The 25,586-nt window shown below is 45.0% G+C and overlaps 1 protein-coding gene across 1 annotated transcript in view; it reads left to right on the forward strand.

Moving 5' to 3' along the window:
• PALD1 (phosphatase domain containing paladin 1) overlaps window positions 1–25,586 on the forward strand; it is a 138,856-nt gene that overhangs the window by 51,900 nt on the left and 61,370 nt on the right. The window contains exons 5-14 of the mRNA XM_056850237.1: window positions 1,173–1,337; window positions 1,991–2,151; window positions 2,640–2,715; window positions 3,721–3,872; window positions 4,635–4,731; window positions 6,982–7,086; window positions 17,887–17,982; window positions 20,825–20,959; window positions 22,331–22,447; window positions 23,441–23,620. Coding sequence (XP_056706215.1) covers window positions 1,173–1,337; window positions 1,991–2,151; window positions 2,640–2,715; window positions 3,721–3,872; window positions 4,635–4,731; window positions 6,982–7,086; window positions 17,887–17,982; window positions 20,825–20,959; window positions 22,331–22,447; window positions 23,441–23,620 — 1,284 coding nt within the window. The remainder of the gene's footprint in view (window positions 1–1,172; window positions 1,338–1,990; window positions 2,152–2,639; window positions 2,716–3,720; window positions 3,873–4,634; window positions 4,732–6,981; window positions 7,087–17,886; window positions 17,983–20,824; window positions 20,960–22,330; window positions 22,448–23,440; window positions 23,621–25,586) is intronic.

Genomic DNA, 25,586 nt, shown 5'->3' on the forward strand with positions numbered 1-25,586 from the left:
TTTTCTCTTGGCAATGCAAGCTTAACACATGTCTCTGAATCTGATGAAGGGAGCTTTGATTCTTGAAAGCTTATGCTCTGAAAATCTTGTTTCTCTCAGGTGCTAGCTGGCCTTGAATCTAGACGAATCTTAGTTTTATCTCATTCTCCCTTCAGGGAGTTGAAGACAACATCTTAGCCTCAAGATAAGTTTGCAAGATAGGCTAGGTTGAGAAGCTGTGATTAGTTGGAAGCCGCTCAGTGAATTTCATAATTGAAGTTTATCCTGTCCAAGCCCAGTATTTCAGCTATTTCAGTATTTCAGTATATGTTGCAAAACAGCAGACTCTTGTTTGTTGTTTTTGCAGAGCAACAAAGGAAATATCCAGTGTGGTATCCTGGCTGCTTTGCCAGAGTAAGGTTGGGGTTCAACCTGGGTTCAGCCCCTACTCTTCCATGAAGCTCACTGTGTGACCTTGGGCCAGGTCCTCTCAACTTAGCCTACCTCATTGGGTTGTTGTGATCATCAGAATGATACACCACCCTGATCTTAAGAAGAGAGCCAAAGTGGTGCAGTGGTTAAGAGCAGTGCTTTGCAGCAGGGGACTTTGATCTGGGGAACCAAGTTTGATTCCCCACTCCTCCACATGAGCAGCGGAGGGTAATCTGGTGAACTGGACTTGCTTCCCCACTCCTCCACATGAAGCCAGCTGGGTGACCTTGGGCTAGTCACACTCTCTCAGCCTCACCTACCTCACAGGGTGTCGGTTGTGGGGAGGGAAAGAGAAGGTGATTGTAAGCCAGTTTGATTCTTCCTTAAGTGGTAGAGAAAGTCAGCATAAAAAAACCAACTCTTCTTCCTCTTCCTCCTCCTCTTCAATATATATATAAATAGGAGGTAGATTTCTACTTTGTATGTACACATCTTTCTTCAAATTAATGACAGAGTAGTAATGTGCTCTGCATAGTCTTTTTGCTATGCCTAGCAACTTTGAACTGAACTATGACACATGTGGAGCAAAGTGTCCAGGGGTTATAAATAGCCAGTCACCTGTGGTGAATAGAAATTACTCCTAGACAGGTAAGCAGCCACCATGTTGCCTGGCAAATTCTACGTGGTCTCTTTACTTTCTGGATCTTTGCCTTCTACTTGGGAAGGACTTAAACACATTGTGTTTCTCTCTGTCACAGCAGGAGTGTATCATGTTCTGTGTGCGTGAGGAGCCTGTGGTTTTTCTGCACGTGGACAATGACTTCATGCCATACACCCCCAGAGGAAAGGAGAATCTGCATGAAAATCTACACAGCCTGCAGAGAGGTGTCAAAGTAGAAAACCTGGAGCTTGCCATTCGAAAAGAGGTGACTGTGGGTGGCAGGAGGGTGCATTGCATTGTGGGACATGCTGGAGACCATGTCATCGGTTATCCTTTGTTGGAAAGCTTGCTGCTGACTCCACAACATTAGAATCTCTTTGGACCATAATATGTGATACTCATTTAAGTTATTGCTTTTAATCCCCTCCCAGATGCTATCTTTTTGATGTTTTGATCTCATAATGTAGTTCGCTATGCATTAGTTATTGAGCTGGTATTAAGCTTTGTTGATGGGGATCAGTATAAGTGAGTGGAAGGAACTGAAAGAACGATCAGCGATCAGCTTGAGAATCCTTGAATATTACTGATTGAGTTAGGAGATCTATACGCTGTCTTGAAAAGCGGAATTCATACACTACCAGTGTGGGATCTACTTTCTTGTGCTCTGGTTGAATGCTACTCTGGTCAGATCTAGATGGACAAACCATGTGGGTGGAATAAATAAAGCCATGTCTCCATCTAGATATTACCAGAACAGCACTGGGACATGAAGAAGTATTCCTGTATTTTTGTGGTAAGTTCTGAATTAGGCCAAAGATGAGCTTTAGAGAAGAAATAAATCTATGTGGAGATGTTGTGGAGTTGTATTTATACTGCAAGACTCTTCTGAGGTTAGCTTGTTGGATTTATCTGTTGAAGATACATGACTTTGCCCAGCTGAGAGAGAACACGTATTATGTCTACAATGATATCGAGCATTTCAAAGATGAGCCTCATTTGGTGAGCATCCACTGTGAAGAAGACATCCATGTGACTGAGGAAGTCTACAAGAGGCCTGTATTCCTGCTGCCCTCTTACAGGTATTTTTTGAGGGTGGGAAAGAGACTTATACCTGCTAGTGTATCTTATATGATAACTTGGCTGTCCCTTCTCTTCAGTGCCCCTTGCCTTCTACTGCCTTTGTGTGTGTGTGTTTAATATGTTTATCCACAGTGACAGTACTTTTTCTGAGGTAACAGGACAGTAGAACTGTTTTCTCATTAATGGACCTCAGCAAATACTATTAAAGTAATCCTTTTAAAAATATATTAAGTACATATAATTCATAGCTACTCTATGGTGTGAAAAACAAAATTCCTGCCCTGCCCCAAAGTGTACTGCAGGCAAGTAGTCAGACGGAAAAGATTGAATGGAGGCATAATAATATACCGCCTATCATATGCATGGACCTTCTTCTCTTCCATGTCTTTCTGGATGTCATTATTTGAGGGTTGTGTCAATTTGCCTGCCTTCAAAGCAGATTCAGCCCATTTCTCCTATCCCATTAACCAGCCGTCTTTGCTGGCAGGTATCATCGGCTGCCGTTGCCTATGGATGGAGCTCCTTTAGAAGCACAGTTTGATTCTTTCATCAGTTTTCTCAGGGTAAGGGCTGCTGCCAGATGTGAGATCTATAAGGTATCTTGTGTTTAACAGCCTCATTGGGGGTGGGGGTAAGATCTGTAATCATGCTATGCTTGTGTAATTGCCATGGAAATTATTCCTGTCAGGTGGAAATCATTGGAACTCAGATAAACTTCTTTTTTTGTTTGCCACTGCCATGTGTTGGGGTAGCAGGAGCTGTGAATGTCTTCCTGTCTGGTACTTGTTTCTGAATACATGTGTGAGTTTATATTTGCATTGTAAACATATTCAGAGATGGCTCAATAGAAGGTTTTTGATATTTTTGATATTGGCAAAACAAGGGTCTTTTCCTGTTTCCCAGTCACCCTTGTTTTCCTTGATTTTGAAAGTAATTTTCTTCCTTTTTCTTTTCCCCAGGCCCCTATCCATCCCTACGATGTTTTACTCTGTCTTATATAAGATTTTATTCCATCACATCTGACATGACTTGTCAAAGGAATGCATTACCGATGCTAAAGCGTTCCTTCCTATTTTAATGTGATAGATTAATTATGAGGGAGGACAAACCTACTTTTCCCCGCACAATGAGCCATTTTATTGTCATCGCCTTTTGTCTCCTTGCTAGCTCCATTCAGTGTTGGCAAATGAGACATTCTGATTTCCTACAGTTTTACCTCCGGGATAGCTTGATGAAATTAAACCTAAATTAGACTTGTAATCCAGCAAGGAGTGTCATGAACAGAAATCCCACTTTTAAAATGAGGATTCTAGCATATGCTTACGTAAGCAAAATACCAGTGTCATGACAGCAAGCCCCCCATGAGGCAGAGGAAGCAAGGTGGCAGCCATTTTGATAGAAATGCCACTATGCTACTTTGCGATGCCAGGAACCAGTGACTTTTCTTTCTCTCCCTCCTTGTTAGCCCCGACAGTGGGGAAAACATCCCTTTGCTGGTACCGCTGTGTTGCCAGTTATGTTGGGAAATGGCAGCTCAAGGAATGTTTCTGCTGTATTTTGTTCTCCAGGAGAGTCCAAACCTGCTCCTTCTCCAAGACCCCAGCAGGCCGCCACCTGCTCTGCTCTTCAGCTGCCAAACAGGAGTGGGAAGGACCAACTTAGCCATGGTCTTAGGCACTCTGGTGCTTTATCACCGCAAGGGGGGTTTGCCAAGGCAAGAGTAAGTGTGTCTTCTCCCTTAGAGCTGGCCTAATGACGCAGGAGTGGTGACTGATGGGTATCAGAGAGTTGGTTGCCAGGAACTGTTGAACCTCAGGAGACCAAAAGCTGGCCCTGATGGTAGCCTGCCCCACAGATGAGTCCTCGGACTTCTTCCCACGGTTTGCCAAAGTCTGGGAGTAGGTGTGATGATGCCAGCCAGAGGAAATAGTTTCGCATGGCTAAAGCGAACCAAACCATGAAATACAGAGGAAGGGGTGGGGAAGACCCTGTAAGGGGTATTAGCCTGGATGCGCATGTGCAGGAAGTATACTGCTTACAAGAGGAGCATTCAGTATTATCTCTGGTATTACGTTTAGGGGGCCAGATTCTTCCAAAGTGTAAACCAACCAAATATTCACAAGCCCATGAAAACATTGGGCTGAGAGATGTTTCTCTCCAACAGTATTTGGGAAGTAAAATGTTAACACTCCATCAGATGTTAATACTTTAGCAGTATTCAGGAAGTAAAAATTAGGCAATTGCTCTTGATCTAGAAATATCTGAAGTATTTCAAAGCAGGTGCCACTACTTTTGAGCATAATCCATTTGAACACCACAGCTCATGTGTTTCTTATTTAGTGGTGCCAGGTGGAATGTGTGATGAAGTCAGTGAATTTCTAAGAGAATGGAAAGAGTGTTCTGTACACTTGAGAGAGCAGGTGCTAGCACTTTGCAATTTTTTTTGTTTGAACAATCTGAATTTGGCTTTCTCTACTTGCAGCCTTCCACAGCCCACTAAATGCTTGCCAAGGGATCGGTTTCGGATTATTCAAAACTTCATTGACAGGGTATCCAAAGGCCAGCAAATAGTGGAGGAGGTAAGTGACTTATATAGGTTCATGTTGACTGTTCATGTTACTGTTTTGGCATCAGGCGCTTTGGGGGTGTGCATCCCGCCCTTGCTTATCTGGCCACTCCTTGGCCCTGCCTGAGCAGGCTGGTATTAGCACTTCAGAGGGAGGGTTGAATACTTGAGGCCAAGACAGCAGTGTGGTAGGGATGGGCACATGGAGGTTTGGATTCAGCAGAGAATTTCCTGTGGGTGGGAGGTCTGTCCACCAGGGCCAATTTTCTTACCTTCTCCCTGCCGCTGCAGCTTCATCTGTTCCCTGAAATGTTGCTCTTGGGGAGGGGTGGTGGTGGCAGGGGATGCCTAGGGACAGCATTGCAGAGGTGTTAGAAAGCCAAGCTTTGTGGGTGGAAGTATTTCTGGATGCAGAAGCCGTCAACTGGATACAAGCCAGTAGCTCTTCAAGGCTAAGTGGGGGAAACGAGACAGCTGCCATCTGCGCGCTTTCAAGGCTCTTGCCCTTGCGCAAAGGTGAATAAGTTTAAATAAATTTATTTGCGATCGAAGACCCATAAATGCACATTGTATGTAATAACCAACACGCAGCATAATATCGTATAAAATAAAATATAAAAAACGTATCAGGTAAAACAGATTACAGCATGGTAGTTTAACTATTAACTCTTTCTTACACATAAAAAAATCATCAGAATAATCCACTATTAGGCTTCAGTAGAACAAGCTCATCATTAACTACCGTATATACCCATGTATAAGCCGACCCGCGTATAAGCTGAGGTGCCTAATTTCTCCCCAAAAATGGGGAAAAATTAGGCACCCGTGTATAAGCCGAGGGTCGGCTTATAACCCCTCCCCCCCCCGCAGGCTTACCTGACAGGGCTCTCCAGCGGCGAGGGTCCGGCGGCGGCGCGGCCCGGGGGGCCTGGGCAGCCTTCCTGCGGCTGCAGGAGGCTGCCCCAGGCCGCTCCCGGCGGGAGGAAGTGGCGGCGAGGCCCAGGGGGACCCGGAGCAGCCTTCCTGCGGCTGCAGGAGGCTGCCCAAGGCCCCTCCCGCCCGAAAAAATGGCGGCGGGGGGCGGGGGGGGGCCTTGGGCAGCCATCCTGCGGCTGCAGGAGGCTTCCCATGGCCCCTCCTGCCCAGGAAAAATGGCGGCGGGGGCCGGGGGGGCCGGGGCAGCCTTCCTGCGGCTGCAGGAGGCTGCCCCAGGCCGCTCCCAGCGGCAGGAAGCAGCACGGGCCCGGCGGCGGCGGCGGTAAGTTTCCCCCCTCCCTCCTCCCTCCTCCCTCCCTCCCCCTCCCTCCCCCTCCCTCCCCCCGTATTGACCCGCGTATAAGCCGAGGCCGGCTTTTTCAGCCCATTTTTGGGGCTGAAAAACTCGGCTTATACGCGAGTATATACGGTACGTCTTTTTGTTTTTATCCTACTTCGAGCTTTAATCACCGCAACACAGTATTTAGCTTACCTGTCTTTTAATTAAAGGGTTTATATCTGTCAATAATTTTTCAAGTCTATATTTATTAGAACGGCCAGGTAAATTAACTAATAATGGGGATAGAATAGCGAGTCGAAGCTGATTATATATGGGACATTCAAAGAAAATATGCTCCCTCGTCTCAACTTCTCCAAATGCACATGGACAGATCCTCGCCTCAAACGGAATCTTGTTGTATTTTACTTTCAATTACGGCGGACAGTAGTACTGTGCAAAGGTGATTGCCCTATGTAGGCTCTGTCCTTGCTGCTTCTGGTAAGCGTTATGGTGCCAAAGGAAACGCTCGATAGCCTAGGAGAAATTGGTGTTCTTCAAAAGTGACGAGTGTTAAGCTGTGATGTCGGTGAATTGTGGCAGGTTGGATAACTTGATCAGAAAATACCTTTGCCCTTTGGAGCTCTGTTTGGACACCCATGCCCGTGAGCAGAAGGGTCATGCAGCAATGAATAATGAATAAAGAAGTGAGTTTAGTAGCCAAAGGTGTGATCTTCCTCCTTTTGGGCAAGAAGAAAAACTACAGAAGCAATCGGGATTTTAAGACCCTTCTTGGTCCCCTCCCCCATGTTATTATCTGTGAACTCAAATGATTTTTAGGTTGTCCAGAAAGTTGCTACAGAGCAGTTCGGATGCCTGTATTTAAACAAAATAATGCCTTCTAGGCGAGAAGAGAGATTGGAGGCAGATACAGAGATGCAGCAGGTGTAAGGATCTGGAAACGGTTCTCTTGAATAAATTTGAGATTGATTGCTTTTTTGATTTGCAAAGGTGGATGCTGCCATCTCCTTGTGCTCAGAAATGCATGACATGAAGGAAGCTATCTACGAGAATAAGAAGAAATTGGAAGGGATTGGAGAAGATTACCAGATTCAGGTACTAGCAGGAGCTGAGCCACAGAAATGGTTCACCTCTTACACCTTAAATGTAACATCTGGTATGTGAGGCTGCCCTTGAAGACAATTTGGAAACTTCAGAAGCTGCAAAATGTGGCAGGCAGGGACTGGCTGCATGTTATTCCGGTGCTGAAACCACTCCATTGGCTGCTTAGATGCTTCCATGTTTAGTTCAAGGTACTGCTGTATACCTTTAGAAGCCATTTATAGTCTGGGACCCGCATACTTGGAGGGCTGCTTTTCCATATGCGAATGTGCATTCCAACTTTGCTCATATTAACCACTCCTTTTGGTAGTACTTTTGCTGTGAGGGGCATGTACTGTCATGGCCTACGCTGGAGTTTTTTTGATCACTGCTTCCAACTTCTGTAAGGTCTCCCTGATGCAATTTGGAGGGCCCGGGCCCCCTCTACTCTCAGGAGAGAGTAAAAGGCAAGTCTGATTTGAAAAGACCTTTTGGCAAGGGCCAAGAATTCGCAGATATAAGGGTTGTATTGGCTAAACAAACTGTTTTGTGTGAATTGGATTGTTTGTATTTTGCTGTGCTAACGTTATTTTATTTATTATGATTGTAAACTATGTCAACCATTTAGAAGGGCAGGATGTGTGTGTGTGTGTGTGTGTATGTGTAAAGTGCCATCAAGTTGCTGATTTATGGCGACCCCTTTTGGGGTTTTCATGGCAAGAGACTAACAGAGGTGGTTTGCCAGTGCCTTCCTCTGCACAGCATCCCTGGTATTATTCCTTGGTGGTCCCCCATCCAAATACTAATCAAGGCCAATCGTTCTTAGCTTCTGAGATCTGACAAGATCAGGCTAGCCTGGGCCATCCAGGTCAGGGCAGAAGAGCTGGATAGGGTTAGTTTATTTATTTACATCATTCTCTTCCATTTTATCCTCGCAACCACCTTGTGAGGTAGGTTAGGTTGAGATAGCAGAACTGGCCCGAGGTCATCTAACAAGCTTCTGTGGCAGTGTGGGGGATTCAAACCTGGGTCTCCCGGGTCCCAGTCTGACACTCTTAACTACTACCCCATATTACTGAGCCTGCAGGATCTTCTCTTTCCCAGGGCAAGAGAAAAGGTGTGTGTGAGCATCTCTGTGTTAGGGAGACTGAGAAAGTACTGATAATTGAAAGGAGTCTGGGTGCTGCCCTCTCACCATGCATTAAAAAGTCCTCTATTAGAATGGCTGGGAGGACGTTCCAAGGTATACTGTTATCACTGCCCTATTTTTCTGTGCACAGGAGATGCCAACCTTGTAGGGTGCTTTTGGAATTTTGAGAAGAGGTAATGGGTGCTACCAAAAAAAGAAATTGATATGGAGGGGGAGCCAATCACAAAATAGCTGCCATGTGGGCTGAGTCCCAATCACAAAGCCTAGGGAGGTTCCACAAAATGTTAGGTTCTAAGCCAGTCATGCTGGAGGCGGCTTTTTCCAATGGATGCTCCCTGCAGATACATAGATGATGGTTCCTGGCCTCCTTGCTCCAATGAAGTAGAGAAAAGCCAGGATTGGCTCTTGGCTTTGGGGAGGTGATGTCTTGTGGAAGAAGCAAATGGGCACTGTGGCATCTCGTGGGTGTTGTGTGTCAAGTGTCGTCAAGTCACTTCCGACTCATGGTGACCCTATGAATCAATGTCCTCCAAAATGTCCTATCTTTGACAGCCTTGCTCAGATCTTGCAAATTGAGGGCTGTGGTTTCCTTTATTAAATCCATCTCTTCTTGAGTCTTCCTCTTTTCCTGCTTCCCTCAACTTTTCCTAGCATGACTGTCTTTTCCAGTGACTCTTGTCTTCTCATAATGTGACCAAAATACTGCAGCCTCAGTTTAGTCATTTTAGCTTCAGGCCAGCTTCAGGGTCAGTTCAGGCCATGTTGGGAATCATTACCCTACTGAGTTATTCAGTTTATTGCGTTCTTTGGACAAAGAAGCTTGGTGTGTATGTGAGGGTTGGCAATGGTACTCCATTTCCCAGCAAACCTATGAATACTACGATTAAAGATTTCACAGGGATTCTGTAAATTCTAGAATCAGACCCAGAAGTTACAGCATTGTAACTTAAAATGGTGCTCATGTCTAAATTTGTGAGAAAGGAGAGCTGCAAATGAAGTAAACAAAGCAGAGACTCAAGGCAGATCTGAGGTTGTGGTAGTTGTTGGTCTAGACCAGGGGTGGGGAACCTTTTTTCTGCCAAGGGCCATTTGGATATTTATAACATCATTTGCAAGCCACACAAAATTAATCACAAATGAATAAATCAATCAGTTAATCCTTTGAGTAAATAATGAGAGTATGCATAGCTGTGGCAGTAATTAACAGATGTAGATCTCTAGCACTAAGTATGCTTCTCAAAACAGGACGATAGATACCATGTTCGTTGATGCAAGCGGATTCCTGAGAGCTGAAGCTTTGATCTAATGAACTTTGAAAATTGCTGTAGTATCCGGGAGGGAGACCTGCCGGCGAGCAGGCAGTGGTTCCCCTGTGCATGGGAAGGGGAGGCAGGCAGGCGTCCATCCAGTTTCAGGTTGCAGGTTTGCCAGCTGCAGGTGCAGCACGTGCAGCAGCGTTTTCCCAGCGCTTTGCCTCCCGGCCGGCTCTTTGCAATGTCTCCCCCCAACTGCAGCGCAAGATGTTTCAGGAGCTCCCTTACAAAGCAGCACCGCTGAAGGCTTGCCGCTCAGCGTGGAAGGAGGCGAGGATATTTCTTTAAGGCCAACCCACCAGAGTTTAGCAGGTGGACCGGGTGGCCTGCGGCTGGGCCACCTTAAGAGGGGAAGTGGGCTGAGAGCGCAAGAGACAACCTGAGCAAAGGTGTTTGACTCTTTTCCCATTGCTACAGAGAAACGTCAGTTTATGCATGGGAGGTTTTGCCTTGGATTTGCTGCTCTCTAGATGTTTGCCTTGGCAGGGCCAGACCAAATGATTTTGTGGGTCTTAAACGGCCCGTGGGCCGGACGTTCCCCACCCCTGGTCTAGACAATGGATGGTAATTGTGGGTCTCTGGAAGAAATTGGGACCTCTAAAGGAAGTATCTCAGAACTGCAATTCTGCAACCTGCCAGGAGTGTTAAACTGGCTGTAAGCCTGTTTTAGGTTTAGTGGGTGGTCAGAGTGACCAGGAGCTCTCCTTTCATTCACAGAGTATTAAGTTTGTTCATTTGTGTTTCTTGTGAACTGCACCAGACCCTTAGTACTATATTTTTTAAAAAAATGTATTTATAATACTTGGAGCCTTTTCAACAGTGCAGTCCCAAGCAGACTTACACCTTTCTAAATCCACTGACTGCAGTAGACTGAGAAGGGTGTAACTCTGCTTAGGATGGCACTTTACATGTTTTGAGCATCTGTTTTCATGCATTATCTCAGTAATCCTTAAACTGCAAGGCAGGTCAGTTATCTTGCGTTTCAGACAAGGTGAGTTGAGGGCTAAGTCTGTGAGAGAGTGGCTTGACTGTGGTCATTGACTGAGTTTCATTGTAGGGGGAAGGTTTTTTTTTGCATTGGAGGTATCCTGGTTCATAGCTTAGTTTCTACATGAGCTTCAGGGGTATCTTTCCCTTTTACCTGCATTGTTTTCAATAGGGCTATATCCAAATTGGACTGGCCTTGTGGAAACTTTGAACCTGCTTTACCAGGGATCTGTCTGAGGTCTATCTAATTTACGGTGTGGGTTTAAGCAGAGGGTATTTTGCTGTCAGGTCTCAGCTGACTTATGATGACCCTATAGGGTTTTCAGGGCAAGAGACATTCAGAGGTGGTTTGCCATTGCCTACATCTGTGTAGCAACTTGGACTTCCTTGATGGTCTCCCGTCCAAGGACAAACTAGTGTTAACCTCTGTAGCTTATTGAAAACTGACAAAATTGGGCTAGCCTTGGCTATCCAAGTCAGAACAAACACAGTTACAACCCTGTAGTCTGGTGGACCTTAGTGGAGTTAGAAGAGTATAACTCTGTTTAGGATTGCTCTTTTAGTCCTTTTACTTAAGATGTTGATGGAATGTTGGAATATGGTTAACATCTGCTTAGCATAATTCCATTAAAACATTGTCTACTCATTAAGGGCCAAGGGGAATGCATGATTTATGGGATTTATCTGAATGATTTATATAGTGATTTATATGCTAATTACCTGAGGATGTTTATGTGGTATGCCTTTTTTATTAGACCAACTTCTGTTTGTAACAGTGCAACCCTTAGTAGAGCTGTATCCTTCTAATCCCATTGATTTGAATGAAAAGGGTGTAACTTTGTGATTGGACTGTAAATGTAAATCTGAAACATTCTATGATTGCCTTGCATGCAGTCGCCCAAGAGCAACAGAGTTTCATTTTCTCAAGGGACAGTCTTCTTAAACCATGTAATGCAGATATTGTTAAGAGGTAGAAACATCTTCCTAACCGTTGACAAGAAGCTTGAAGAATGGAAACAGGAAAAATAAAGATACAGGGTTTACTGCTTCAGTGTTCCTTGTGAAAGTCTCCTGTGCCTAAAATACATAAACAGGATAGGCTATTAAATTCTTCAGGTGTAAATGATAACTATAAATAAGGACAGTCTGTACTAAAAGTTGGAAAGCTTTCCACCAAGACAGTTGTTTATTCAGAAAACCAGAGGGATAATGTCTGTTTCCAAGAGAACATTTGGCATTGGAAACAAAAGCCCTTGCTCCTAATTTGTTTATTTGTCATGCTCATATCTGTACCCTGTTCTTCCTCCAAGGAGTTCAGGGAGGTATGCATCCTATGGTGTCAGGACTCACAACATGACAGAGGTCAGTTGGAGGAATCAGCTTCTGCACCTCCAGCCGGCTCTGGCCATAGAGAGGAACTGCAGGAAGACTATCCACAATAGCTAAGGAAGCTCCTTTATGACAATAGGTCAGAGCAAGTCACATGTTATTTCCTGACCCTAGTGTTGCGTACAGGCAGGGACCAGGCAGAGGTGCTTGGCCTCTGACTCCACTCCCAGCAATGGAGAGTACTGGGGGGAGCAGAGCCTGTCGCGGTTCACTCTTCCCGGTAGTGTGGGTGGACTGAGTGCATAACCAAGGCAGCACTCTGAACAAGGAACAGGTTCACTCACCAGTACGAGTTCCTTTGCATCGGTCCTCCCAGGTTCTGCAGGGATACCAGAAGGGCAGGAGCTGGTAGCTGGCACCTAAACGAGATAATACTGAGCGCAGAGATCTCAGCACGAGCAGCAGAGCTTGCAGTAATTAGCAAAGTTGTCCCCACACTGACTGACTGGCCAGACTAAAATTTATGGCTGTTCCTCCTCACTCCCTTCCCGGGCCAGCTGTTCTGCATCACTCGCTGGTGTCGGCTCCTGCAAACACCTACGACCAATTGCCTGCAATCTCGCACTGCGACGCCTCTCCTGCAAACTGAGCCGAACCTTTGATCTTTGACGGCTAACTGGGCTGGGCGGGTCTGGAGGTGATAACCTTCTCTGTTCCTCTGCTCCTTCCCAATATGTACCACCTTCTTCTGCATCTGTCGTCTTTGCTGGTTCAGACCTATGGTCCAGTCGCCCTGGTAAGATTTCCACCGGTGCATCACCCTGCTCTGCCACTCCTTCCTCCTCTTCTTCCGAGGAGAGTTCAGGCTGACTCACGACACCTATTAAAGCGGCCAATCAGCTTGCTTGCCAATATGAACAATCAGACCAGGATTTCCTTTTCTTGCCTTCGTCCCCTCTGCCTTTTTCTCACCCACCTCTTAACAAGAGCCGGTCTGACAGGATATCCCATTTTATCCTCCTGACAACCCCTTGAAGTAGGTTGAGAGATAGTGATTTGCCTGTTGTTAACAGGTCTGGAGTGGGGGGAATCCTGTTTAGTGTGACAATGAGTGGAAATGAGCAGCTGAGCAGCAAAGTGTAACCCACCTTGAGTCCAAGTGAGAAAGGAGGACTGTAAATAATACAAATAAATAAATAATAAAACCAGACATAAAACCAGTCCCTAGAAGCTAAAACGATTAAACTGAGGCTATCATAATTTGGTCACATTATGAGAACACCAGATTCATGAGAAAAGACCAAAGACAATAATGCTAGGAAAAATTAAAGGCAGCAGGAAAAGAGGAAGACTCAACATGAGATGGATTGACTTGATAAAGGAAGCCACAGCCCTTAGACCTGAGGAAGGCTGTTAGACAGGACATTTTGGACACCATTAATTTATAGGGTCACCATAGGTCAGAAGCGACTTGACGGCATTTAACATGCACATACACAGACACAAAACCTGTTTGCTCACTGCAAAGTACAGGCAGGTGAAAGCCATGAAGTTAGAGATGTGAAGATGAGGACCGCTAGGTCAAATATTCAACCTCACAGATCTATCCGTCCATCACAGTTTTAACCTGCCTTTCCTCCATGGAGCTCAAGGCAGTGTGTGTGGTTCTCTCCTCTCCATTTTATCCCCACGCCAGCCCTGTACAGGAGGTTAGTCTGAGAACGTCTGGTCCAAGGTAATCCAAGGACTCTCATGACTGAGATGGGATTTGAACACAGGTCTCCCCCCTCCTAGTTGCAAGCTCTAACCACCACACCACACTGGATATATTGCTCAGGCTGATGTGTTTTGGACTATGTGTGCATAGGCTCACATGAAGAAGTAACAGCAGTGGGGCGCAAGGACAGGTGGGTGCACTAGAGGGGGGAGGCAATTCTGACTTCCTTCTTTACTGCCACTCAGTGAATTGAACGTTGGTGTAGAGTACAAACGGTAAGCCTGATTCCGTGTTCAATTGCCTTAGGAATGTATGTGGTGAACTACCTGGCTGGGAGTGGCGTCTATAGTGAATATTCCATCACGTGGGTTCTGTAGTCATGGTAGTTCAGGCCTTTCATGCTCATTTCTTGCTTGTTGCAAGCAGCATGCGGTGGCTATGCATGTGTGAATGGACCATTGCAGGGAGAACTTTCAGGTTGCATTTGCGGCGACAGAAGGCAATGGTACTTAATGGAGTTGGCTTATGCATTTCAGGTGCAAGCCGTCACGTATGGAGTAGTCCGTGTGTGTGTGTATGTGGGAGAGAGAATAAACACCAAGCCTTAGGATTTGAAAAAGAGGATGCAAGCCAACCATGCATGAGAAGCCACTTTTATCAGATGCTCGGTACAAATAGGAGGACCATCCCCGTGATGACCTTTCTTGTGAGCATATGGGCACCTGTGAAGCCACCATTGGCTGGTTGGGAGTAGAGAGTGCCGTCAAGTCGCAGCTGAATTATGACGACCCTGTAGGTTTTCAAGGCAAGAGATGAACAGAGGTGGTTTGGCATTGCCTGCCTCTGCACAGCAACCCTGGCCTTCCTTGGTGGTCTCCCATCCAAATACTAGGTTGATCCTGATTAGCTTCCAAGATCTGATGAGATCAGGCTCACCTGGGCCATCCAGGTCAGGCCACTGGCTGGGTAGATGGACCTTCTTGTTCTGACCTGGCTGGGTAGATGGACCTTCTCGTTCTGACATAGCAAGGTGATGGTTACATTTTCAGTCTTGGTCATCAGCCTGATTCCTTTGTAAGAAAAAAGAATTCACGGTTCAGAGTGTCTTTTGCTCCCACCCAAGCATATCGAGCCTCCTGAATATTCCCCCCCCCCTTCATTGGGCCCTGTCACCCTCTGGTTGCAGATTTGTCTCTTGGTCTGCTATTTTGCCTCTTTCCTATAGCAAGGCTCTTCCTCTCCCTGAGGTTCAGCTGCTGTTGGCTGTCACTTCCTCTCTTGATCTTCTCAAGCGGTGGCTTTGTGAAAGCAACTCCTCAGTTCCTGTCAGGGTGACTTACAGCTTGCCCTTGCAGGATATGGATGATGTAGGTCCTTTACCGGCTCTGGGAAATCAGCTTTTGGAAACGGCTCCGCATTTAAACACGGGCGGTGTTTATTTGAAGCTGAAGCACAGCGATGGCTCTCTTAAACAATGGAAAAATTTCTGGGGAAATGTTCTTATTTGGACAAAACGCATCTGGGTGGAAGGGAAAGCCAGATTATGTAAGGTAGGCTACCCCAGGCCTGCACAATTGGTCAGGCTCCAAGCCCCTTGCAGCCCACCTGCTAAGGATGGTTGACTACTGCAGGGTGGTGGTCAATCCGCCTCCTGGTTTTACTGCCTGGCTGGGGATGCAAAAACGGGGAGTGGTGTCAAGTGCCTGGCAAGGCCAATTGTGTGACTACTGGGCTGCTTTTTGTGCCCTGCAGCCCCAATCCTGCTTCATTGAATTGGGGAGGGAAAGGGCCACTTTACAGGTTACGGTTGTCCCCAGAGGCTCACTGTTTCAACACGTGTTAAAATGTTGGGGGCTCATTCAAGGTTCGTGTGCTCTTGTGTTCATGTGTGTGCGCTTCATAAGAAAGTGTAAAGTGTGTAGTGTCACAATTTCAAACTTTCTTCCATTTAACTCTTGCGTAAATCTCTCTCATCGAAGCATGTGGGACTTAACAATGCTTAATTCTGGTTGGAGCTGTGCCCGGGTGTTTTCATCTCCTAATGTGTGGCTGGAAGTATTCCATGCAAGAATATTTCAGCTCAGTCTTAAACATCTTTCTTAATCTTTAGATAAATGGCTCCAGGCCGGATTTCTCTAAGGGATAGCAAGTAAATATTGATGAAAGGCGATTTCATAATGTCAGAGTTTTCCAAGTGATGCTTGCCAAGTTGTCCTCACTCGGGGAGAGAGAGAAGTTTCTTATAAATATGGAGTTAAATGTTGGTGCTTTAAATTTTTCCACCAGGAGCATTGGTGTGTTATAGTAGGCAGACTATGGAGGCGTGGGGTCAAGTCTTCCCTTAAGAGTGAAACGCACCTTGAGCCCATCTATTTCCCAAATTGGTTGGGATACGCATGTGTGGGTATCCCCTACACTGGTCCCAAGGGGTCTCGAGGCTGTTGTATATACACTAGTGGCCTTTAGTGGAAATAAGCTTCCCAGGGAAGAAACCAAAAAGTCCGTAACCAAAAAGTAACTTCATTGACCAAACCAGGATACAGAATAGTAAAGGGAAGTAAAATAATAGCAATACTAGAACTTTAGGATCCATGTCTCCGTTGATGAAAATGTTAGAATTCAAGTTGTCATAGGATAATTTAAATTTTCTATTTTGAGGGGTATTAATGAGGGATAATTCTAGGTGATATAATGGGAACAGGAGATGGGTCCGATTGCAAATTATTGAATTAGCTGGATAATAGGTATGACTCATGTGTTTTATTATGTGCTGTTAAGTTGCTTCTGAATTATGGCAACCCTATTAATTTATAACCTCCAAAACTTCCTATCATTAACAGCCTTGCTCAGCTCTTGGAAACTGAAGGTCGTAGCTTTCTTTATTGAGTCACTGCATCTCGTGTCAGGTCCTCCTCTTTTTCTACTGCCTTCATCTTTTCCTAGCATTATTGTCTTTTCCTGTGACTCTTGTTTTCTCATAAAGTGACCCAAGTATGAATAACCACAGTTCAGCCATTTGAGCTTCTAGGGAGAATTCAGATATGACTCAGACCTGCTGACTATGGTCAGTAGATGGTCCTTCCTGAGTACTTGATTAGATATGCAGAGAACTGTAAATAATGAAGGAGATCCTGAGAGGATGGGTTGTTGCCCTTGAAACATGAGTTGCCAGGGCATGAGAAGCTTCAGAGGACCAAAAAGAAGAGCCTGAACTGACATGGCCTGGAGTTCTCAGGGCAGCCAGGCTACTTCTTCTTGAACGATCCCAAGGACATACATACCTTAATTAAGAGAGACTGACTTGATATCAAAAGATGGGTTCATCCAAGCTTCTGAGTTTGCTAAGCCAGAGGCTCTTGGGGTGCAAAAGACATGGCTCTCAGTTGTGTCTGCATGTGGAGAGGCTATGGGGGCAGCATCTCTTTTCTCCAGCCTGCCCCACCTCACAAGGTTATTATGAACTAGGGGGGAGGGCAGATTGTGTATGGTACTCAGAGTTCTTTGGGAGAAGGTGGTGGGATAAACTTTGGGGGGAACCCCTCTTGGAGCTGGATTTTTCAATCTAAATGCTTGGCTCAATCTTCTTGGAGTACTTTATGTGGGTTTTTTTTACGTGGGAAACGTGAAGGGCATCCATGGGAGTTTGAAAATTGGGTAAGTGCAGAATCAAAAAATGGTCCTGGTAGTCAGAAGGAAGCTTGGCTGCTGCTGTGGCAAAGCCTTGTCCCTAAGATAGCTTCTGGTGAGAAGCCTTCAGCAGACAATATTTCTTGGGACAGCTGACAGGCTTGTGAAAGTGCCGACAGGGACTGGAGTCTCAGTGGAGAGCTGTTGTGTATCTTGGGGTTCTGTGTATCCCCCAAGTCTGCCATCACATTACGTAAGAAAGAGAAGCCAATATTGGGTCCAGAATTCAACCTTTTAAAATCCACTTTTTTTTTTTAAAGCAAGTTTCTGGTGGGTATGGGTAGAGATTAGTTGCCTTCTGGCGTCTCCTTGTTGATGTACAGCGGAAAAATGAGATCATACTCAAATGTGCATAAATCATACAAGTAGCAGAATTATTTTCTTGAAGCAGAATTTGGATTTTTTAAAAAGAATACGCACAGCTCTGAGTGTTTTTGCTCCTTTAATTGGCATATGGTTTATGCAGAGTGTGAATCCATTCTCATTCATTCTTAGATATGTATTTATTTAGGTTGTGAATAGTTTTTCCACTGAATAGGCATACTGCACCTTATCAGCTCAACCGGCTAACTTGTGGTGAATTCCTAAGCAGCTGTATACCCTATTTTTATTTTTTATATTTTGCCTTTCAGGGAAACAGCACCAAAGAGTATTTCCTTCAGAGGACATTGCAGAGCCTGGAGCGCTATTTCTACTTGATTGCTTTCAACTATTACCTTCATGAACAGGTGAGCACCCTTCCCGGAGCGCCTACTGAAGAATGCACACCCTGCCTCCTTGTCTTGGCTGCCCTCTGGGCAGGGGAAATCCGAAGTTGTTTAGTTCTTTTGGTGAGTGAGCAGGGCCCTCTGATCATTTGTGGCAGCCTTGCAAATACATCCACAGAAGGTTACTAATTTACAGTGTTGAAAACTACCTAGGTGAAGGCAAAAGAAACAATATTTGTAAAGGTTACCTGGAGACAATTCTTAGTTGCTCTTGTTGAGATTAATAAGGTCCAGGCACTTCAGCTACCCTCAAGCTTTTTATTAAAAATTGGGAGGGAGTCCCACATGTATTTAATTAAATCATCAATTTGCGTGACACTCTTTTAGGCTGGCAATGGTAATATTACTGTGTACTGCGGATAAGTTTTTTTGCTTATGCAGCTAGAAATGAAGATTGCAGTGGGGATGTTTGCAGATGAGGATGTCATTAATGGTGACACACGGAACAATTCATACACATTGCACCCAGTGAAGCAGCAGCAGCTTAGTACTGTCATTATGATTCACATTTTGTGTCTGGGTCTGGTATTGTTTTATTTATTTATTTATTTATTACAAAGTTTGGCCCTCTAAAAGCTTATTCAGGTTTGGGTTCCCAGTGAGGTTAAGAACCCAAGGCTGCTTATGAAAACGGCAGCCCCGTATTGTGTTCTCCCCACCCTCTCTGTAATATATCCTTCAGTCTATCCAGTGTTTGACATCATTCAAATTTGTGTTTTCCCATCTTTGCCAAATGTAGCCAGTGGGGGCACATTCGTGATGCCATAGCATAGGGTAGGCTGAACTAGGTATGTTGGGGGAGGTGGAGGCTTCTTGACACAGGGCTACTGGAGTTAATGGCAGCCCTGTGATCTTAGAAGTACATTGTTCTGTCTAGAAATGGTGCATCTGTTCCTGGCAGAAGTTGACTATTACACTGTTGAGAATAGCGTAAAGTAAGTAGTAAGCTAGTAGTCTTGAGAGAGCCAGCATGATGTGGTGGTTAAGAGCGGTGGTTTGGAGCAGTGGAGTCTGAGCTGGAGAATCGGGTTTGATTCTCCACTCCTCCACATGAGCGGCAGAAGCTAATCTGGTGAACCGGGTTGGTTTCCCCACCCCTCCACATGAAGCCAGCTGAGTGACCTTGGGCTAGTCACAGCTCTCTTAGAGCTCTCTCAGCCCCACCTACCTCACAGGGTGCCTGTTGTGGGGAGGGGAAGGGAAGATGATGGTAAGCCGGTTTGATTCTTCCTTAAGTGGTAGAGAAAGTAGGCATATAAAATCCAACTCTTCTTCTTCTTTCTCAGGTAGAGGAACTTCTGTTCTTACGTTTGTAACTTCTGTTTTTTCACCTGCCTTCCACTTTTGCATGTGGATGGAATTTGGGATTGTCTCTTGACAGTTTCACTCTGTAGTCTATGGTAAAATTGAATTGTGAAAGAAATTGCCTTGGATGCCATCAGCGTTGGCATCGTTATTCATTCAGTCAATTAATCATTATTACACTGAGAAAATATACAGTTTAAAAGATCAGGAAGCGCAACAAAAAGACGACTTCGGCCTTTCTGTCAGATCAGCAGATCCCTCTTGACGCTACATGGCATTTGCTTGCACAAAAACTGTGAGATTTAACAGCACATTTGACCACTTTGTGTGTGAGTGTGTGTGTCATTCAACATAATTCGGTCAGCTTCTGATGCTATGGCCTGGTCTGCTGGGGTTGCTGTATGCTGTTCAGTAATGAAAATGTAAAGCTTTTCAATAACTTGTCAACATGATTCGAGAGCTGGGTACCCAAGGTTGGGTGGAGAAAGGTAAAATGATGTTATAGAGAAATATATTTATTTTTAGGCTCTTATATCAAAGTTAAAAACATTAAAATGATAAAACAAAGCACAACTTCAGCTGATAAAGTTCATAAACATAAACCACACACCATACGTGTTTCGGACAATGTGCCTTCATCAGTGGTTAGATAAAACCCTATATAATGCACACACAGACAATGCTTAACAATATATAAATAAAATTATAAAAGCCCAAGTATGTGTGTAGGGTGTATAGCAAATTTTAAATTTGAAAGCTCTCTAGATGAAATGCAAGTTTTTACTACTCTGGGCTATATTAGTCTCCCATACAGAGTGTGCGAAGAGCCCCGTGGTGCAGAGTGGTAAGCTGCAGTACTGCAGTCCAAGCTTTGCTCACGGCCTGAGTTCGATCCCAACAGAAGTTGGCTTCAGGTAGCCAGCTCAAGGTTGACTCCGCCTTCCATCCTTCCAAGGTTAGTAAAATGAGTACCCAGCTTGCTGGGGGTAAAGGGAAGATGACTGGGGAAGGCAGTGGCAAACCACCCCGTAAACAAAGCCTGCCTAGTAAACGTCGGGATGTGACGTCACCCCATGGGTCAGGAATGACCCGGTGCTTGCACAGGGGACCATTACCTTACCTACAGAGTGTGCATGCTAATATCAACCTGGTAAAACAGTAAATATCAATCTGATAAAACCTTGGGTACCCAGCTTTTGGTTTTTCAGGTTAGGCTCCCCCCCTTTTTTTTTTGTTTATTCAAGATTTTGAGTCCAGGAGTCAAAGCTCCCTTCATCAGGTGTCTGGCAAAGGGAGCTTTGACTCCTGAAAGTTTATACCCTGGAAACCTTGCTGGTCTTTAAGGTGCTTAATGTGGCTACTTGTCAACAAGGCTTTCCTATGCATTTCTCTCTATAGATTACTTGTGATCTGTGTGGTACTGGGGGCGGGGTCACAAGCGTATTCCTGAAACTGTCTCTGTCCGTGTCTCTTTTTTTCTCTCCTTCCTGACCGGCAGTACCCCCTGGCCTTTGCTCTCGATTTTAGCAGATGGATGTGTCGGCATCCCGAACTGTACAGGCTGCTGGCGAACGTGAACCTTTCAGAGCATACAGTCACAGGGGAGCACATCACTAAGGGAGCACGAGTGCTGGTGAGTTAACTAGATGGATTTTCTTGGACCTCAGAATTGCTCAAGAAGCATTCCCATGGCATTTCTCAGTTTGATCAAGATACTTTCCCTATCAGTCTGCTTTTTTACTATCGCCTCTTAAATGGAGTAATTTTGGCCAATAACTCAGCTTTAGCACACTCCTGTAAGAACTGTACTCCTGGTTCTTTTCTCTAAGGTTGTGCTGATTCTCTCCACTCTTCTCTTGGAAGTCGTTTTTGGTCATTCAAAACTTCTGAGTATTCAGTCAGATTTGTCCAGGGTCTTCTCTGTACCCATGAGAAAAGGAAACTGCATTCTTCCAAGGAGTCTGTCAAACTTTGTGCCTGTATACAGGTTGAGTACCCCTTATCCGGACATCCAATATCCGGACTGATCTGAAAACCAGACCTTTTGAGCCGGCATGCAGGTATTACTTACAGGCCCTCAGCAGTGATATTGATGGTTCAGTGTGCACAAAATTATTAAAAATATTGTTTAAAATTACATCCAGGCGATGTGTATAAAGTATATTTTTTATTTAAATCATTAGATTTCTAGCCCACCCTCAATCCCTGAATGAGCCAGGCTCAGGGCGGGTATATAAAACATATTTAAACCATAAATGAATTTCATGTTTAGGCTTGGGTCTCATCCCCAAGATATGTATATGCGAAAATTCCAAAATATTCCAAAATACGGTAAGATCTGAAATACGGACTACTTCTGGGCCCAAGCAGTCTGGATAAGGGATACCCAACCTGTATCTCTGTCGCGCCCTATTCTGTGACTGAGCTCCTATTGAGATCAGACACATCCTTTGCATCTGAATGCACTTTGTGGGATTCTTTATTTGAATTCCACTCAGATGACTCTGAGCTCCTTGAGGCTTCTTCTAAGGCTTTTAGGAGTTTGGAAGGAGGCTCTTAGTGAAAGCTGTTGCCTTTCCCAGGGAAGCTTTATTGAAGCAGGGAATGCTTGATGAGATAACTATTGGAAGTCTTGCTGGCCCAAGAATAAGCAATAGACATTAGGAAGAATTTTCTAACAGAGCAGTTCCTCAGTGGAACAGGCTTCCTCGGGAGGTGGTAAGTGCTCTTTCCCTGGAGGTTTTAAAGCAAAGGCTAGATGGCCGTCAGTAATGCTGATTCTATGACCTTAGGCAGATCGTGAGAAGGAGGGCATCTTGGCCATCTTCTGGGCATGGATTAGGGGTCACTGGGGGTGTGGGGGGGAGGTAGTTGTGAATTTCCTGCATTGTGCAGGGGGTTGGACTAGATGACCCTGGTGGTCCCTCCCAACTCCATGATTCTATGAATAGCCAGTTGCCCTGATTTGTGGCTACAGTCTCTGGTGTTTTCACCTCTGCTGAAGGTGGTGGATGAACGGTTTTCTCCAGATGTGCTCAGCACCGCCAAAGAGATGAGCGTGGCCAATTTCCGGAGGGTCCCCAAGATGCCTGTTTATGGGATGGCACAGCCCAATTCCAAGGTAATCAAATCATACTGTGCAAATCTTAATGTGTGAGAGGGAGAGAAGGGATCAAAGAGCACCGGAGTAAAAATGGGAGCTATTCTCAAAGAAATTTGCATGCTTTTTTTTTTCTTCAAGTAACATCGCCAGGGTCTCCAAAGGTCCTGCAGTTGAGCATCATGCAACCCTCGGGAACCAATCATAACAGTGTGAAAACTGTGGTCTTTTTTTTTTAAATCACAGCAGCAATTTATTTGTGGACATCTTTGGAAATTGAGGGTATTGGTATACTAGTAAAGGGATAGATCACGATGGGTAGCTATATCTTTAGTGTTTAAGGACGCAAGTTGTAAATGTTCACCTCGCTTTTTCCAGGTACCCTTCAACAGAACTTTCTCCTTGCCAGACTATTTCCGTTGGTTAGAAATTCATGAGTTCCGTTGGTCTGTTAATTATTGCACAGGAATTTAGCTTTCTTATTGGCGAGATATAATGCCCTAGACTCAGCCGAGACACAAGGGCAAGCTTTCTTATTGGCGAGATATAATGCCCTAGACTCAGCCGAGACACAAGGGCAATATAATAAAATTACTGCTGAAGAACGAAAATGGGCATTTTGCCTGGATCAAATAGACTCCCTAGCCCACATTGTTTTAGCATGTCCACAAAATAGTCTCTCCACACCACCACACAGTTCAGGAGCTCAGAGCAATATCCTCAAAATCTCTTCTCTCCCTCCAAAAAGAAGCCTGTCAGCTCTCCAGACTCTGCCCACTGCTGGCTGGCATTGGCTGACAGTTACCAAGTCTCTCAGTTTAACCCTGTATCCATCACAGCATCATTATAAATAAATACTGAAGAATCCCAAGAATCAAATTAATGTGAAATCTGCCAAGAGAACTGCAGTTCCCCCCCCCAAAAAAAATCTTAATGTGTGGAGACACCCATAAAGAACTTTTAACAGCTTCCCCTGTAGCGCAGTCACGACCTTGTGCCACTGTTTCTATGTAGGCTATTGGGAGTGTCTTGAACTACCTGACTGATGCTAAGAGGAAGTATACGCATATTTTGTGGGTTAATCTCCGTGAAGAAGTGGTTCTGGAAGGAAACGAGCAAACCTATACTCTCCGGGAGGTTGGCAACCTGGAACAACAGATAACGGTGTCCGTAACGTCACCCGAACAGCTAGAGGTGAGCACTCTGATACTGTTTTAACCTCCCCTTAACTTTTCCCTGCAGTGGAGGCAGATTACTGTGCACAGCTTTCTGAACAGCTAAAGAGGTTTTCAGAAGGGGTCTGGACGGTGTGTTGACTAAAAGCAGCCTCCCACATCACTTGGGGGGCTTTCACACATCCTAAATAGTGCACTTTCAGTCCACTTTCAATGCACTTTAACAATCGCTTGCAAATGGACTTCACTGTTTTGCACAGTAAAATCCAGCTGCAAAGTAGATTGAAAGTGCATTATTCGGCATGTGTGAAAGCACCCTTTGTGTGAGTGGTGGGGATTCTGGAATGGAGAGTAACTACTTCTCTCTTCCTGGGTAGAAATAAGTGGAGAGCCATTTTTCAAAGGTCACTCAGTCCCCTGTACAGTGGCAGAGAAATGGTGGGTTAGCCACCCTTTTTCATCTTAGCTAGGAACTAGAGCAAGAAGACATTATTTTTCAGAACCCGTTAGCAAAGTCACTCCGCATAAGAACACAAGAAAAGCCATACTGGATCAGACCAAGGTCCATCAAGCCCAGCCGTCTGTTCACACAGTGGCCAACCAGGTGCCTCTAGGAAGCCTGCACTACCCTCCCTGGTATAAAATGCAAGGATCACACATGTTATGCTGAGTCAAACCCAAATTTATAGCTGAGCCTCCTCAAGCTTCCTCTCTCAGCTCACCCTGCTCCTCCTCGGCTTCATGACCCACCTGTGAGAGAGTCACAGCCCACTTCTGGGCCCTAACTCACAGTCTGAGAACCATTGCCTTGGTAGTAAGAAAGCCGCAGTGGGATTTCTGCCAAATGGTCACAAGGCATCTCAGCAACAGCTGGTAGGTTTGTTTTGCCTGTGGAAGGAAACAAGTGGGCTTCTCACAATGAACAGACCAATGAATGTGCGTGCATGCGCACGCACACACACACATACATTAGGCCACTAAGTCAAGTCAGACAGTTTCTAGGTATCCAAAACTATACTCTGCTCTTCCAAATTCTAGAATTAAGATAATCTCAGATTTAGTGGTCTCCAGATCTACTTTATAGTTAATCCAGCTCTTTTTAACAGCATGGCATGTCGTGGATTTTAATAGACTGAAAAAAATACAGAGCAGATCCAGAGTTCACAAGCCTAAACTGATTTACAGAATTTGGAGGAGCACAGTATTATTCCTGGATATAGGGATTTTTCATATTTGGATGTATATAATTTTAAAGTGTGTGCATATACGTTGGTCTGTTAATTATTGCACAGGAATTTAGATTATCCCTTGGTATGTTCATATCTTGGGAAGTATTTTGCCAGCCATGTGCCACAGCCAACAATAACAGCTCGCTGTTTCAATCCAGTCTGAGAATCTGTCAACCCTGAAAGGAGAATGGTGTGTAGGGCAGGGTTTATTGCCTGCTTCTGTTAAGGATGGTGGGGGTTTTTCTTCCACTTCTGAAATTGCAGCCCCGCTGCATTATATTGTTGTGTTGGACAGGTTAGGCTCCGCCTCTCCATAAGAGCGACCAATGGGAGCGAATGTGACGGTTTGACCTACCTGTAATCCTGAACCTGAGACAGAGGCCCTATTCAGATTACCATTCTAAAATGTTATCCGTTGTTGGCCCGTTTTGGAATAAAGCGATGCAAAGATGGGTTTTCATACAGCTCTTTTCAATCAGTCTATGAACCATCTTTAAAGCACTCCAGGCAGTTCAAATAGCGCCACAATTGTTTTCCGGCCTTTTTTGCCAGTGTATTCTTTTCTGGCTGTGTTTTTTTTTTAAATGTTTTGAGATTAGCGTTATAGTGCTATAGCACTATAATGCAAATTTCAGAACATTAAAAAAAAGACAGCTGGAAAAGAATGCACGAGTAAAAAAGGCCGGACAACAATCATGGTCCCAAAGCACTCCAGGCAGTTCAAACAGCACCCTGGGGGGAGTCAGAGGTGCAAGG

Source organism: Euleptes europaea, chromosome 5, assembly GCF_029931775.1.
Source record: "Euleptes europaea isolate rEulEur1 chromosome 5, rEulEur1.hap1, whole genome shotgun sequence".
Taxonomy (NCBI): domain Eukaryota; kingdom Metazoa; phylum Chordata; class Lepidosauria; order Squamata; family Sphaerodactylidae; genus Euleptes; species Euleptes europaea.